This window comes from Topomyia yanbarensis, chromosome 1 (genome assembly GCF_030247195.1).
Source record: "Topomyia yanbarensis strain Yona2022 chromosome 1, ASM3024719v1, whole genome shotgun sequence".
NCBI classification, from domain to species: Eukaryota; Metazoa; Arthropoda; class Insecta; order Diptera; family Culicidae; genus Topomyia; species Topomyia yanbarensis.
Genome location: NC_080670.1, coordinates 73,682,053 through 73,700,397, shown reverse-complemented (window position 1 = coordinate 73,700,397; position 18,345 = coordinate 73,682,053). Strand labels below are relative to the sequence as shown.

Sequence of the window (18,345 nt, the reverse complement as noted above, 5' to 3'; positions counted from 1 at the left end):
TCATTTTACAAGATTTCGAATCATCTCTTTATTGCATCTAGAAAAATACCGAATCAAGCCTATTTTTGTGTTCTACAGTGGTGTAACGTCTTAAGTAACATTTCAGAAGTTGAACAGATTAAAACTAATGTATCTGATCCTTTTTTAAGGCTAAATAATAAACATACAAAATATAATCTTTCAAACGATGCAACACAAGATGGTCTACAGTTCGTTAACACCATATTCATAGCTATATTGATTTAGGTGAGTCCGGGACTAGTTGGTAGAGGGAGGGGGGGGGGTAATTTAGCGGAATCTTTTTTTCCGTTTGTATTAGACCTATGGCGGTGTCTCTCATTACGTATTTCAAGTGTGAAATACATTTTCTTATGTGTTTGTATATTATTTAATTAAATTCTGTTTAAGGTTTGGGCTACATTGGGTTTTCTAGCGTAGCAAGTAAATTTTCTAAATTTTCAAATATTTTATGTTATTTGTTATGAGATTCTAACTATTCAACGAATGATTGTATTTTCGGCAGCGTGTGAAATATGCTTTTAGTATCCGCATAGATATTGCGCTTAACCAAATACAAAAGTTCACACCAAAAAATAATGAAATTTAAACGACATGTAAATCAATACGAATGTGAACATACAGAGCTTGAATAAAAAATTTGATTGAAAATGAAGTTGAATTCGATGCACTCAATGGGAGCATCGAAAAGCATGTGATTTTACACTTTCGTTCGTGTGATATTACATGTAATTTATTTTACAGCAATATTGAAAAAAAATACAAAAAAAAACATAGGTTTGTAAGTTTCAATCAACGTGTCAAATTACAACATAATTCGTTGAAGAAAGCACGACAATTTGTGTGTATACAAAACTTGGAACTTGATTTTACATTTATATTCATGTTTCAAATATGTGCACGAAAATAAATTTAATATCACAAAATATTTTTTTCTGTGTTGTTATTTCATACTTTTTTTTATTGGCGGTGATCCACAAATAATCAATTCACATTTAAACTCAAACTTTTTCCGGAGATCAAAGTGGAATGGCCCGAGGACACATAATCCATTCCACGCTCGTGATGATAGCATATGGCATAACGAGACATGACTTGTGCAATCTTATAGTAATAGCTTGCTTGAACATATTCGTACTGGTTCTTCTACTTAATAAATAGAGCATAGAATAAGCTGTTGTTTTATGTACAATACATCAAAATTTATTCAACTATCATATCGAAATAATAAAAATAATGATAACTATACTTTTTGTTTTTTGTCAATTTTTCCCGTTCAATTCCACTACGCTATTATAATGAAAATGAGCTTGCATTACACAAACAGTAGTCGAAATACTGGTATATGTTATTGATAGTGAAGTGCAAGTGCATTTTCATTATAATAAATATTATAATAGAAAACTATATTAAGTACCCTGTAGTCAACAATTATTTTTATCTTTGGAATTAATTTCGAAGCAAGATAATCTTTTCTTGTTTATCTCGCTAATGCAGGGGACATTTACTTTGGGTTTTCACCTAGAGAATGGAAACGTAGGAAAGGAAACAAAATTTTGGGATCAACAAAATTATTTTTATTTGTTATAAAATTATTTTTATTTGTTATTTTGTGTCCAAAAAAGTGAAAAAAATGTTCGATTACTTATCTGTAACGTCAGCTGCATCAGAATGCATAAGCATAAGAGATCGCCCGCGGTTGCTGCTCCGTTATTGACCAGGACCAATTGAGATTGCAAAATGTTCATGGGAACAACAGGCTTGGGAATAACATGATGATTGTACAATCTATATTGATCCCTGCATGTTGATCAATACCGACGCCGGCCACGTCCTAATGCAGATCTTCTGGGAAAGGAAGGAATGTTAGTCCGATACATGTCGCTGCTAGAGACCGAGGAAACCTCTGCATCTCCACATGTAAAGGAAAGGATAGTTGTTAGTAAATGTGCGAATAGCGTTATCATGTAATAATTGCTGTGGGCAGCCGGCTGTCGAGAATTTGGGAAATTAATCATTTTTCGTATTAATGCGATTGACCAACTAAGTATCTTGAACTCCAGATAGCTGACTATGAGGAGCATTACTTATATTTTAATAAACCAGCAACGTCCATTTTTCTATCACGCGACGAGTTTTTCGTGTCGGTGTTGATTTTACCCGGCGATCGCTTGAAAAAAAATGCGGAATCTTATAAAAGAGGTATTTGTGTGCGTCTCATTTTTTTTGTTGTTTTGTTTCAGATACTATTTTTGTAGATAGTTGAAATTGCACATGTATAATGCAAAAATAATACGAAAACAGGAATGGAAACTGAGTTGTTTCCGTAGCATTAGTATAACAGGATGCCGATTCTAAGCAAATAATGGTATGCCGATTCTAAGCAAACACTTTCGTGCGCGATTTATTTATTGTTATGATCACTACTGGTTATGCCAAGTAGGTTCTAAAGAAGCATTTTTTTTACAATGGAGAATACATTTACGTACTAGCCCAGTACACGTGCTATTAGTAGATGCCAAGCTACCACACGGGGTGTAATGGGAGTGTGTCGGGCTCTAATGTTGACGCAGCCATTAATACCGACCAAACTCCATTGGACTCCGCCATTTTTCCCCTCAGGGACTACCTCTCGGTATTACTTCTGGGGGGATGGCTGTACTTGATGAACTCATTCACTCTCGCTCACGCGTTCCTACGTCCTGTATGAAGCTTACTTGGGTGCTCTCTCTATCACACCTTGATTCACTCTCTAACACTCCACATGAGGCTTACTTTTGTACTCACCTTTTTCGTTCCTTGCGAGGCTGACTTGTGTGCTCGCCTTTTTCGTTGCTTGCTAGGCTTACTTTTGTGCTAGCCTCTAACATACCATGTGAGGCTGACTTGCATGCTCACCCTATCACCTGGTTCACTCTCGATCGTACCACTCTATTACACCCCTGTCACTCCCGCTGGCCTCCCATGTGGGACATTTTTTTTAGGCCCCACTTCTGACATACCATGCGAGGCTTACTTGGATGCTCACCGTTTTCATACCTTGTGAGGCTGACTTTTGTGCTCACCTCTACCATACCATGTGAGGCTGACTTTTGTGCTCACCCTTAACATACCGTGTGAGACTGACTTGGATGCTCACCCTTTCACTCCTCTGCCACGCCACGAGGCATCGATAGCTAAGTCCCAACAAATTACACTACGACCCTCCCATCTTGGCATGAGGCAGTCCACATATACGCCTATACACTCGCTCTTCTGCCTTGCTTCGGGGTGGTTGGGTTTACCCCTTACGCGGTTGCCAGTCGCTGCACCAAACCTGCCTCAGCATGAACAGACCATTCACTCACTTTTCTGCGCTCGGCCTTTTTCGCTGTAACTAACCAATCACTAGTTAGTCGTGTCCGTCGTCTGTTGCTCGGTGCGCCAAATTACCTGTAGCCTACAGGCAATCTGGGTGTTTGCAGTCGAGACTGCGTTCCACTTCTCCACCGCTTGACACATCCGCTGAATAAGGGTATCAGGGGTTGTGTCCCAGCCACAGACGTCAAGCATTGCTCTTCTTTCGACGTCGAAACGAGGACATACGAACAGTATGTGTTCGGCAGTTTCGTCTACACCTAGGCAGTCAGGGCAGGCTGGGACCTCCGCGGGGTACTGTCGGAAACAGCCATGGCCTGACAGGAATCGTGTCAGATGGAAGTGAACTTCCCCATGGGGTCTTCCCACCCAGCTCGATATGCTAGGTATCAGCCGGTGGGTCCACCTACCTTTCGAGGAGTTATCCCAGTCACGCTGCCATCTGGCGACCGAGGTCACCCAGGTGCGCTCGCGGGCTCCTCTATTTCCACGTAGCTCGAAGCACTCCTCATCATCCCGAATGACCAGCCTGACTGGCATCATGCTCGCTATCACGCAGGATGCATCGTGTGATACCGTGTGGTAGGCAGATATCACTCTGAGGCACATCACGCGGTAGGTGCTCTCCAGTTTCTGTAGGTAGCTGGTTACCCTCAGTGCTCTTGACCATGACGGGCCGCCGTACCTGAGGATAGATACGGCAACGCCTGCCAGTAACCTACGTCTACTGACGCACACCTTTGAGCTGTTGGACATCATCCTTGATAGTGGCGCAACAGCAGTCGACGCTCTCTTGCATGCGTAGTCGACGTGGCTGCCGAAGGTCAGCTTGTCGTCTATAATGACTCCTAGAGACATCAGACTCCTCTGTGAGGTGATCACGACTTCTCCCACATGGATAACGGCATGTTGTGCTGGCTTGCGGTTGTTGACGATAACTACCTCCGCCTTATGCTGAGCGAGCTCCAGGCCTCTCGCGTTCATCCATTCCTCCACCGTGATGATCGCGTGTTCTGCAGTTAGTCCTACCTCAGGGATTGACTCCGCGTAGACCTCCAAGGTTACGTCGTCGGCAAAGCCGACGATCTTGACCCCAGGAGGGAACTTCAGTCTTAGAATCTCGTCATACATGAGGTTCCATAGCATCGGGCCTTGGATCGAGCCCTGCGGGACTCCGGCGGTAATCAGAACCCTTTTCTGACCGGCATCGGTCTCGTATAGCAGTACTCGGTTCTGGAAGTAGCTTTCCAGGATCCGGTACAGACCCACCGGTAGGCTAAGCCGGTGTAACGAGAGCGCGATGGCATCCCAGCTTGCGCTGTTGAATGCGTTCTTCACGTCTTGTGTCACTAACGCACAGTATCGAATGCCTCGCCTTTTTCGTTAGATCACTATCTCGGCAGTTTTTATCACTGAGTTGATAGCGTCCACTGCGGACTTACCCTTCCGAAAGCCAAACTGGTTGCTTGACAGACCGTCCGTACCTTCTGCGTACGGGGTTAGCCTGTTGAGGATGATCCTCTCAAGCAATTTGCCAGTCGTGTCGATCAGATAGATTGGTCTGTACGCCGATGGGTCGCCTGGCGGCTTCCCGGGCTTCGGCAACAACACCAATTTCTGCCTTTTCCATCTATCGGGAAAACGGCACTCGTCAAGGCATCTCTGCATAGCTAGCCTGAACATGTTCTGGTTCGCTATGATCGCTGCCTTGAGAGAGCTGTTTGGAACTCCATCCGGCCCTGGAGCTTTGTTCACTGCTAGGGTATTAGCCACTGCGAGTAGCTCTTCATTCGTCACCGGAGCCACCATTTCGGCCGTGCCCGCACTGTCTCGTAGTGCAGGTGGCCAGGAGCTTGTGGCTCGAGACGGGAAGAGTCCTTCGATAATCGTTGCCAACCGGTCCGAAGACCGTTCTGGGGGTGAAGAGCCTCCTTTGCTTTTGGCCATCACAATTCTGTAGGCGTCACCCCACGGATTCGCGTTGGCACTCTGACACAGGTTGCCGAAACACGCTCTATTGCTGCTTTTAATAGCCTTGTTAAGGGCCAATTTCGCAGCTAAAGAAGTATACAAACATGAGACAGTACTACACACCTGAGTGAAGATATAGAATACAGTTCATTCAGAAATTAATCCTACAGAAGACAAACCAGCAAAAAGAAACTAAACAATATCGACCGTTTTCGTGACAAGACTATGAAAAAATTTCTTCTTGCTGGTATGTCGGAAAATCGAAAACTAACCTTCGATCCCTCTCGCGAATGATGAAAGATGTGAGACATAGACTTGCTTCAAATGAACGTAACTAGATACATTTCGAATATTTCTTTAACAACCAGGGTCCATCAAGAAAATTTCCATTCCGGGAAGATACTTGATAGAATCGGGAATTGAGCCCAATATATTCCATTTCCGATAATTCTCTGTCTCCTCCCGCCTGACCAAGACATCGGTACAACCACCTGCTAAGGTGAGAAGTGAGGAGCCTAGTAGCAGTGCAGAGTCCGGTCGAGTTATATTATCCACATCAGGACCCTTTAAGACTAACCCAAGGCAATCAAGGGATATTTCTATCCGGGAACATCCTAGATTGCTCAGGAATTTAACCCGATATCTTGTTATATCAGAAGGAGTCATCAAGCCCCCTACTCAACGAACTAGCTCCGTTATTACCACCACCCCATCAGAAACACATAACAAAAAGATTTCAAAACTGTATCTTGTTTTGTTACTTGTTATAAATTTCTGTTATTTTAACTACTAACGAGACCTTATTTATAACACAATATATTACGAAAATTGCATTCTTTTATAATCTTGTTATTTCATTCTGATCGGGCAGGGATGCAAATGGTACCGGTAAACTACATTTTTTCCGGTACATTTACATTTGCACAAACCGTACAGCCCGCTGCAGCGACACATCAATACTGCTCTTGCCAGAACGGTAGCCAAACCGAATGAATCAAATGAATCAAATAGATATAATGAATTTAATGAATCCAGTGAATACAATGAATCAAATGTATGAAAAGGATCAAATGAATAAAATGATTGGAATGAATGAAAAGAATAAAACTAATAAAAAAAAAATTATTTGATTTCATCTTTGCGACGCATACAGATTACTTCTTAACCTAAGAACATTCGACATACAACAAATAATATAATACACATCTCACAATTGATAACGAAATTAGTAGTTCCAACTTGCACGGTCATATTTGTTTAACGCTCGACATTCGGCTCCCAAACTCCAAATTCATCGTGGAACTCCCGGAAACAAATTCCCCGCGGCCAGGTTGATGAGCATATTGCGATTTGTTTTAGTGAAGCATCGATTCCCACTTTGAACGAGATGAAGGGAATCATAGACGTTTCCTTCCATTCAGGCACCAATTTTTTCACAAACACTGCGGTAGGTCCGAGAGAATCAGTAACCATGTCGGAGATATCTTTCTCGGTCACAGTATTTTTCACTCTTGTGAAAAACAACCAACATTGTGAGGTGCTTGCAGAAGAAGAACGAGTGTAGTTAGAAACATTCCGGGCACCTTGCATCAACCTCGTTGACGACAGAGGAGACGATACAACAGAAAGAGAATTCTCTCTTGCAGATAAAACAGCGCGCGAATGAGATATTTCCGTTAAAACTTGCTGAATATCACCGATTTGCTTTTTCATTTTGCACATTTCCTCGCGAAACCGCGCATCACACTCCTCTGTTTGAGATTGTGTGTGAATACCAATAGACGGGGTGCGGGTAGGAATTACGGCAGCAGCCTCCGATAGCAGTTCGCGCTTATCACGAAAAGCTTGAATATGCGAAACAGCACTCATAATTTTTGAGCATGGTGTACACATCCAGTGTATATTCTGGTGCTTATTGCAGCTCAATACTTCAGCATTGGTTAACGCGGCACATTTTGCGTGATATTGATCTGCACAAAAACCACCACATACAATGCTCTCTTCGTCCGGTGAAATATACGATGAAAATTTACTGCAGACCATCGCTGCGATTTGGATGGCTTTATTCGTGAGAAGTATTTCGCTCTATTGTTTACAGATAACGTATGGGTAGAGGTTGTGAAGATCGTAAATAGTAAAATCTTTCGTATTCTCGGTAAACAAATATCAATTCAATCCACTAATTAAAGTTGATAATTTTATATCAGGATCATGCAATAAACACAGCGATGATTCACTTCAATAATAACAGACCGAAAAACTCAGAGATTCACGATTTCGTTGGCACAGCGAAGGCAAATGTACAAGACGTCCACACGGTACAAAGGCACACAATGAATTGAATAAAATAAACAAACGAATCAAATAAACAAAACGAATAGAATTGATAAAATTAATAAAAAATAAGAGGAAAATTAATTGATTAATGAAATGATTATTGAAAAATTAAGCGATGTTAAAAAGCTACAAACCAATAGAAAAAAGTAAACTGTGTCAAACAAATAATCAGGATGAAATGAATAAATCTGAAAAATTAGTCAAATTATTAACATGAAGAAACTGAAAACATGTATAAACTGGAAAAACGAATAGGATGCAAAGAAGGAAAATAATGAATGAAACAAGTTAAACAAATGATATGAATAAAATGTATGAAAAAAATAAACTGATCAGAGTTTGGATTCAAAGAATGAAAGGAATAAAATGATAAAATAAAGCCAAACAAACAAAATGAATGAAACAAATAACCAAAATGCAAAGATTATAACGTCAGCTGCATCGGAAACAATTCAAAACAGTGTATGGCTTAATGACCCAATTGATATATTACTTACATTTTTGGTTATTACGATAAATGCAAAAATGTGTCACAAAAATTTAAAAATAAAAAAAAAACTTTTTTTTACCAATTTTGCTCAAAAATGAGATATTTTTACAAAAATCGAAAAAAAACTAAAATTACGTGGACAAAGTTTAAACAAAATGTTTGTTTTTAGGCTAACATTCAGCATGGAAGTAGTCCAATACATTGGAAAAATCCATATTTTCCTGGAAATAGAAACTCCTTTATTAAGTTACCGGATAAAAAATGGGATGAAAAGTCCACGTGGGCATCGTGGGTAGAGGTTAGGGGTACATAGATTACCCACGCTTATCTATGAAGGGAAAGGAGGGTGTTAAAAACCAAGGTATTTTTGTCTACGTGGTTTATGAATGGCCCTTAAGTTGGCGGGCTTCCGCGTCATATATTTATAGGATAAGAGGGTATAATGCGCCCCACCAGGACAAAATGTCCCACTTCTATTCCCAGGACTCCTGAATTATCTGAAAATAAAAATGGCTGATAACAGTATCATTTCATGAAATCAATGTACCAAGTTGTTTGGTATTTTTAATATGCTGCAAAATTCCATACACAAAAGATAGAAAAGAGCTATTTCGATGTAATTTCCCACTATTTTTCTATAAGCATTTCAGCTAATTAGAAATAGTCGAATTTGATAGAACTATTTCGAGTAGCTTGTTAGAATAGTTCCTATCTTAGCTTTTGGAATGGCTTGAAATTATATGTACATGTAGAATTATTCATGTTTTCACATCAGCTCATCACCGATTTAAATGCCCCACTAAGTTCTGGATGGTATGCCCCACTAATAGCACAACTGCAAAGTAACTATTTAGGCAATTTTGTATTTTAAATAACACTAATCCTGGATTTTTAAAAGTAAATCGAGGTTTCATACATTGCGTGATCTTTTTTTAAGGGTGGAGTCTGGTGTAAAGTGCTCGAACCAAAAGTAGGGGAGACCGAGGAGGGTTGAAACAGTTTTCTGTTTTTATTAGATAAATCAATAAAAACTGTCATTCAATAATTGCTTTTTTTAAATTTCTTTCTTCTGCTTATGCTACCGAGGTTGAAACAGCAATCAATGAGAGTTGAAACAAGCAACCAATTATGTTAAATATTATCAAAACGTTTTCTAAAGCATCAAATGTTACAATTGTGTCATTTTTATTCGTTCATACTGAAAAAAAATCCTTAACTTGACATGTATTATTATCATTATTTTTCATAGTGTGTATCTACGTATAAACTGACACTTGTTTTGAAAATTTATGTTAGATCTTGGTTACAAATGCAGGAATTTCTGCACTGATTCCAAGAGTAATAACAGTAAGATATTTTACCTAACCACTAATTAACTATAACTTTAAAATCAAAAAATTTGATACCCATTTTTCATATATTTAGTTACATATTATTTTCCAACCACTTCCATTAAGACATTCTGCATTCATTAAAATGGTTGATATGACCGGTGATACTATTTATAAATACAAGTGATACGAGTTTATGAAAACAGGTAATTTGGTATCCATATCGGTAGTATTTGGTTTAGTTTGAATTATGGTCACTTCGCTCCCAACTTTAGAAGCTGATAGGAGTGAACAATTAGAACAAATGCATATTCCGTGGCTCTAAATGACCTAGAACTACTAAACTGAGAATGTTCATCACTGTTGTCAATTCAAGAAAGCAGAATCTTGATTATTATTATTAGTTCAGGAACGTTAATTTGATTAAGACTTCATCATCGAGGAGAGTTGTAACAAGGTGTTTCAACTCTCCTAGGTCGAGTAGCAAGGCTTGATCAACAATTTACAATTTATTCATTGTAAACATAGAAAAAACGCATGCATTTCATAAATGTTAACTATAGGGCTGCATATTAATGATATTTTCATGATCAAACAGCACTTAATATCCTATTTATACTAATTTGAAGAATATAACGAAAACTTATTTTTGCTCGTTTTTTGTAGTGTTTACCTGTTGGAGGATTTGTGGGCATGATAAAAATAAAACAAATGCATTATTGTTGAATCCCTAACGGTACTGTTTCGCTAGTAATGGGCACTGTTTCAACTCTCCTCTGTTTCAAATCTCCTCGGTTTCCGCTAATTTTGCTTTACGATTTTGAAGGCAAGGCAACAATGCACACCAAAAAATTATGAATTTTATCATTGACGTAATTGCAAACATGACACAATTCAACAAACCGTTTTTCTCGAAATGACGAAACATTACCGTGTTCCGTTTAATTTTACATGAAACATATACTTTACATGCGCAATGACATAAAATTACACTTACTGACATTGAAAACAAACGTCATATGTTGAGTAAAATTACACGATTTACAAAAATCAACGTCATGTAAAATTAAAACCAAACGTAAAACTAAGCCATTTTTGATGCTCGTATATGTCAGGGTCAGGAGACGTAAATTTACACGATTTTTTTTCTAGGTGTGTGGTTTTTTTTGTAATGTTAACCTTCCGGCAGTCGCGCTAGTGCACTGAGTGCGCGCTGCTCTGAAAATCTAGCGAAATCGTCTTAGGGCACCAGCGGCAGCTCGTTCAGTGGGCCATAAGCGCGACTTCCGGAGGGTTAAGATCTATATATACATTCATTGTGTACGACAAAAAAAATATTTTCAGTTACGCAGAGCCACACATATCAGACACAATCCATGGCTTTGTATCGCTAAACTCAAGGAAATAAATCTGCTAATATAAGCAAAAGTTGTTCTGAAATATGTTGGTATAGGCTTAAGGCTCCTGAATTCTAGATATATAGAACGCATTAGAATACCAAATAAGTATGAGAGCGCACGGAAGAATTTGGTCATGGGGAATAACACTCACTCGTCCTCCTTAAACATTTTTTCAAGTTGGCTGGATAATTATTGACCACTTGGAACAAACCACGGTTTGTCTTTTCGGGATAGATTTTCTTCAACATGAACCAAACATCGTAGTTAAACGAAGCTTTTTAATGTTTTTATAACACGTTAAATTCGAAATGTTATCCTGAGGATACGCATTTCTCAGAAATCGCAAATAAAAGAAACAATTTCACGAAATTCTCCAGTTTTCTATCATTTAGGTAATTCAATGACAAGCTGGCCATCTGATCCATAAGACCGCGATTGTGTGATATTTTTAAAGATTTTTTTTGTACTGTATTATATCTAAATTTTCAAAAAGCTGGGTCTTTCCCTTCTTTTCCAAAAATCGCGTAAAACGGCTACATTTTGATTAATTACCGCAATCATCACTAATAAGTGTCGTCTTGCAGATCTATGAGTAGAAACGGTTGAACTGGAAGGGCGATATTCTCTTTCGAAATGTTTATTTCAACCGTATTACTCGTATTTCGCGACAACATTTATATAAAATGTGTAAATATAATAGCTGCTCGACTGAGTATAATCGTTTGACAGTCTTACCTTTGTTGAGTTGCTTCAGAGTCACATTTATTTATTTGTAACGCAATAAGAAAATAAATATTAAACCACCCTAATGACGTTTTTTATCTGCCCTAATCAAGTCAATTTTATTTTCTAGATTTTATAATGTCAAAAAACAAAGTCAGTGCACCAAAATTACTTTAAAAAAACTTATTTGGTCAACAAAATAGAAAAAATTGAGTCGCCCTAACAAATAATTAATATTTTTTCATATATTTTGCGATGTCAATAATGTATTCAACTTGCCAAAACTACTTGGTACAGTAATGTTTCGATTATATCACGCCTAGTTATATATATATATATATATATATATATATATATATATATATATATATATATATATATATATATATATATATATATATATATATATATATATATATATATATATATATATATATATATATATATATATATATATATATATATATATATATATATATATATATATATATATATATATATATATATATATATATATATATATATAGGAATGGATGTATACATGTATAAAACAATATATAAGTAAAAGTATATATAGTCATTTAAATATATACATATTGATTTACATATCCATACTAAGATACGTACCTATACATATGTACACACACAGATACATGCATACATATATGGATATATAAGCGTGATATAATCGAAACATAACTGTACCACCTTTTTCGAATCATTAGAAAGTGGCGATTGTGGTCTACAATCGCTTCTATACCGTGTCACACTGTGGTATGCGGTGTGTCCTGTTCTCAATCCATATTAATTTGATTTCTAAACATCATTTGTCAAATACACATGAAGGTGAAACTAGAAATACATCTAGTTTGGTATTTCAAATCTTTATTTTGAGTTATTTGCAGTTTTAGAGGTAATATACATCGCTTTGAGTTTGAGCTTCAACAAACACTTCAGTCGCGTTAGGGGGCAACACTCCATATGCGACCGTTTGTGTTCATTTTGGTGTTGTCCCCTAACGCAGCGTTTGCAACGGTCGAGAAAATTTTTTTATGAAAACTCGAAAATCTAAGTACCATTAATCATCGGTAGTCATAAAACAATACTGTAGTTTTATGACTAACGATGATCAAATTCCTAGAACAAATGGATGCTCTAATGTGATATAGAGCAGGTTTTTTGATAAATGCAAGTGTAGGTTGGAAAATCAATATTTTGCTCTGTTGTCCCCTAATGCGACATTTTCACCTCTCAGAATGAAAGGACAACCTGAAAAACATCAAACCCATAACATAAACATTGTGTTAGGACCTTTAAAGTATTCAATCAAGTTTTTTGAGCGTACATCGCAGGATTTTTCAAACGACGAGCTGTTAACAGTTGCATGATGCGTGCAAACGTTGTCCCCTAACGCTGAAATGTGTCTCTTGCGATTGCGATTTTTTAGAAATTCGGGTGAAGTGAATTGATCAAAACTTTTGTACATTATAATGAATCATTTCAATAACATTCTGTAATGTTTCTATGCAAAAATATTGACAAACGACTCGGTGACGAATGTCTCTGGAAAGAAACACGATTCGTGGTGTTAAATGTCATTAAAAAACTACTTAACTAATTTATCTCAAATTTCTAATACACATTATGTAAGAAATACCTAACTCCTACGTTGAGTTTTTGGAATAATTTTTTAATTCTCTATCCAGCTCTCGCTTTAAGGGGTTACATATGTTGAGGCGGCCAATAAATAGAAATTGTTTAGATTCGTAAAGTTTAGGGTCTTAGGAATGCTGTCTCAAATTTTTATAGAGATCGGATCAGTAGACGCAAATTTATAGCGTTTTTCATCTTGCTCCCTTACGGAGGCATGGGTTATATTTGAAACTTTAAACGGGATTATCTCGAAATCATGTTTTCCCAAAAACGTCTTACCAGTGAGTACGATTGCCGAAAAAGTTTTCAACCAATCTCAAAACTTTTTTTCTTGTTCGTAATTTAATTGCCGTGTTCTTAAACGATTCCATTTTTTCGTCAAAATTATCATATTAATGTTATGATTTTTTTATATTTTTTTCAGGCGAAAATAGTTTTTTTTTGGAAAAATCGTTCCCTTTTCCAAAAAGAAGAATTTTTTTTAATGAATTGTTCAAGGACACCACAGATATAAATACTAATGTTTTTTTAGTTTTATGCTTTCAGTTGAACTGAATAACTTCGACAATTATATGTTTGTATGTTCTCAAGCAGATTTTGCAAATAGGATATTGAACTACACAAAACGTATAGCAAGTATTTCATAAAATATTGGCTGCATACCTTTACAAAAATTCAAACTTTTCTCTTTTTCCCGCATCTCAATATATATAACCCGTTAAGCACAGGTCTAAACCAAGAAGGTTTTACTTAACCCGAGCAGAAGAAAATAATTGCGGAATACTAAATTTATCAATACCAACGACTGTTTACCACAATATGATATTAATGAGCTCTACATAAGAGGTGAAATACAAAAAAAAATAACACAGATATGTTCTACAAATAACTATTTGATAATAAAACGAGTTATTATAATACCTGAATAATAATAAAACATTTTTCAACCTTCCAGTGACAAAATTCATTCTATGGAGGTATTGAAAAATCACTGGAATACATAAATAATACTAAAATAAAGTATTATACTTCATTGAGGTATTAAGCAGGTATTGAAAACTGCTCCTTCAATACCTGCTTAATACCTCAATGAGGTATAATAATCAATTAATACCAAATTTTGGTATGAATACCAAAAAATAGTATGCTCGGGTTATTGCCCAGTTATTTTCTCCTGGTCGGGAAGGGAGGTAAAATTTTTTCCGTGGATTTTACCATAAATAATTGAACGATGAAAACGTGACCCCTAAAAATCACTTTTTTCATTTGTCATTTCATACATTGATTTAGTGTAAATACTTTGTTGGCAGCACTTTTAGAACTTTGTATGGTGCATATTTTTGCTGAAGTAACAAAGTTGTTATCTTGTTTACTTGAAGAGTTATGAACGCTTTTTGTTGAAAAACATTCCATTTTCAAAAATAATAAATTTTTGTAAAGAAATGACGCTGTCGCAGTTTTTTTTACTAAAAACTTACAAAATTCCGATCTTTGAAATGGAATTGACAGAAAAAAATCCATGTGAAATCTTTACAGATCTATAGCTTTGAAGAAAATTATTCTTGTTTTGAAAATCGCTTGTAACTGTGCAAAAAAGAGGTAGAAGGTTGGTTCCTTCGGTAAAAATCCTAAGCAACCAGAAGTTTGTATAAGGGAGCTGCATATGCTTCTCGTTTAAAGGGGAGGATTTTTTTTTAGAACTTTGCGTGAACCGAATTAATCAAAACTTTTGTACGTTATAGTGTATCATTTTAAAAACATGCTGAAATTTTTCCATGCAATAGTATCGACAAACGGCTCGGTGACGAAGCTTTTGTAGAACGTCTCTTGAAAAACATGATTTGCGGTGTTACCTGCCATTCAAAAACTACTTGACCGATTTCTTTCAAACTTTGTTTACACATTCTATGCAAAAATTACCTAACCCCTACGTTGAGTTTTCGAGATAAATGTTTAATTAAGGGGTTTATTGAAATGATTTACTATAATGCACAAAAATTTTAATCAATTCGCTTCACACAATGTTCTAAATAAATTCGCAAAAGAAAGTTCTTTTTCACACTGAAACCCTTACCCCCCTCCCCGCTAAGTAACTTTGCGAAACGTTTTATGCTCTAATAAGAGCTTAAGCAGTTTTCTAGTTCCATTCAAGCAACTTGAAAGTTCGCCAAGAACTTTATGTGGACTTTAAAGTGTGCTTTTTAACCCTCCGGAAGTCGCGCAAATGGACCACTGAATTAGCAGCCACTGATGTGCTAATACGAGTTCGCTAGATTTTCAGAGTGTCGTGCACTCAGTGCACTAGCGCAACTGACGGAAGGTTAAGTATTATCCGAACATCTGGTCGTTTGGGATGTGCCTTTACAAAAGTAGAACAAAGTATTTGCGAAGAATTAACGCATAAAAGGATTTTAAAATTTACCTTCAATATTTAAAAATCATGACACATGTACCATTAAAGATAGCCATATGGTGTATTCAGCAAAGCGATTTAATTGTTTTATAACTTTCTTGATCTTTACGTAACTCAATTTCATATATCCAAAAAGATGATACTTTGAACATTACAAGGACCACCCTAATTTACCTAATTAAATTATCGATAAAAAAGTACTAAGAAAGTTTGCCGAAGAAATCATATGGCTGCAACTAACAGTCTAGGTGCAAACAGTTTTATCTTCCTAAATACGGCTTTGGAACGATAGTGCTTTAGCTACTTTGCCGCGTTCTGCTCAATATCTTAAGAGACAAAGATGTTTTTTTTTGTTCTGATTACGTTTTATGCCATATCTTGTGAGTGTCTCACTACTATTTTCCTAGATTTATATTTCAAACTGTTGAAAATTGAGCAAGTGACAGTGAATCTTAGGAGCCACCTGGAATAAAAGTTGAACGCGGTGAAATTTTTCACAGTATTTGTTCACATCAATCCGTAGTTAATTAGAGGAGCTTTTTCTCTTCTTCGATTTTTCAATTTTCCATAACATTTGGCTGCAAAACAACGATTATTGCTAATAAATAATGCCTTATACATCCTAAACAGATTAATGTGCTATTGCAAAAAAACTGCCTCTGTTACCCGATGGAAAGCAATGTGCAGAATAACTGCATAATTCAAAACCGATTGGTCCAGTAGATTTCGAGTAACAATGAACAACACCTTTTTTCGGTGTTCCTCAGAGATTCAATGCCACTCGTGCAGTCTGCTTTTGATGTTCGCGGGATCCTTCTGTTGTAGATTTGAGTGTTATTTTTTTTTTCAAAATAACTTGACTAAAATAATATTGTTCCCGCTTTCACCCTGAAGATAAACATCGAAAATCCATGAAATTCATAACTTTTCTTCTTCTTTTGAGAGGTATATGGTAGAAGTACTTATTCATATTCATTTTCTGTCCATAACATGGCTCCTTATATCTAAAAACCTACATTGACTGATGCTCCGAAACTGGTTGCTTTTTTTCCTCCTGGATCTTCTCGTACATTCCTTTCCACATCGCCTCTTCATCCATTGTGTCTTGATTGTAACTTTCAGATGATTCTGTAACTTACTAATTTTCCAAAATAGATTTCTTTAGCACATTAAATTAATCGTGAAAAATATTCGTCATATTTTTCCTAAAAAATTTCAACCGTTTTATTCTTCATGCCATGACAGTTTCGAAAATTAACACATTTATAATTGCTGACACCAAAAATACTGTTTTAATACAATACTTACTGACGTTGAAATTTTAAATATGCTCGTAAATCCTCCAAGTAAAGATCCAGAAATACCCAATCGTCATTAAAGTTTACCAGCTCCCAGTCGAGAAATTCTTTATCCATTTTCTGAAGTCTGAAACGTTACTGCCGTGCGTTTACGCCCATACATTGTGCTATTCGGAGTAACAAAAACCCCCGTGGTGCGCGATTCGTAATCGCTTCATTCTATAGACTACGTGCTACCATACCAAGCAGGGATTTTGACATTAGACTGAAGACATTAATGCTTTCACGGGAGCTAGCAAATGCAATGGTTAATGGAATCCCCGGTTGAGCAACGTAATGCTAATTCAAGTTTTTTTTTGGCATTTCTCGGTTTCCCGAACGATAACGACTACCCCATCGATTGAAATGGAAGCCCTGGCGAATTGAAGTCGGAATCTAACCAATGTAGAGCTGGTCGAACTAATTGCAGCAGGTCTGCACATAATAGGGTAATAAATCTATGTTGGCCTTATTGGTGCAGAATTTTTTGATGGAGCAATATTTTTATAACCTTTCACGGAATAAAATATCAGTGTAATATTTCCTATACATCTGTATAATTCATACAGTGGTAAAAATTCGCAAACGTACACCGCTATGCAGAATTCTTATATGCACTTTAAACGTTACGAATAAGTTTTTGAGATATTTTTGTAGCGATTTTTTCTAGACATCAACAATAGGAGATTTTTGGGACACAATGTCACAAAATTCCAGCTTCTCACATTTTTCGTGGTACGAAAATATATCCATAGAAATGCTAAGAATGTTTTCTATAAACAAAGTATAAAATGAAATTTTACGGGTACAACTTTAAAAGTTATAGCATTCAATATATTTTTCCTTACATTTTCCCATAGTACCATTCTCAAAAACTTCAAGCGAAGTGGGCGGGGGTCTAAAATTGTCCAAATGATATGAAATTCGGCATCTGAGCTTTCTTTGACATTATATAAAGGGAGAGACTTTTAAATTTTTTGATGTGCAAAGCCCTACTATAGAAAGTTTATTAAAAAACATTTGTAGTACAAAGACGATCATTGTATCTTCCCTATGCTGTCTAGAAACATATTTCTATATAAAAACTGTTTTTATCCACCTAGCAGTGAGATCAGACATTTCTTACACATTTCACTATTGGATTAGTTTGCAGAACTCACGAGAAGTAGGCATCCAACTAGAGGTTGGATGAAAACAGTTCCTAATCTTGCACGAATAAAATCTCGAATAAACTGAATAAATTATAGAAATCAACAAAACGACCGAAATAAAAAAGGAAAGCAAAAATGAAACAATAGGTTTTTAAATTCATAAA

At 36.5% G+C, this 18,345-nt stretch overlaps 1 protein-coding gene across 6 annotated transcripts in view; it reads right to left on the bottom strand.

Annotated features, from left to right (window-relative positions):
* LOC131677940 (protein unc-13 homolog 4B) overlaps nt 1-18,345 on the bottom strand; it is a 170,914-nt gene that overhangs the window by 78,794 nt on the left and 73,775 nt on the right. For 2 of the 6 annotated variants that reach the window (XM_058958042.1, XM_058958040.1), the window contains exon 2: nt 16,710-16,831. The exons of 2 other annotated variants lie outside the window; for them this stretch is intronic. In XM_058958042.1, the coding sequence (XP_058814025.1) occupies nt 16,710-16,792 (83 nt within the window). In that variant the 5' untranslated portion in view covers nt 16,793-16,831. Of the gene's footprint in view, nt 1-16,709; nt 16,899-18,345 lie in introns of all 6 variants that reach the window. 2 more of the 6 variants (XM_058958039.1, XM_058958041.1) reach the window with 1 other exon arrangement.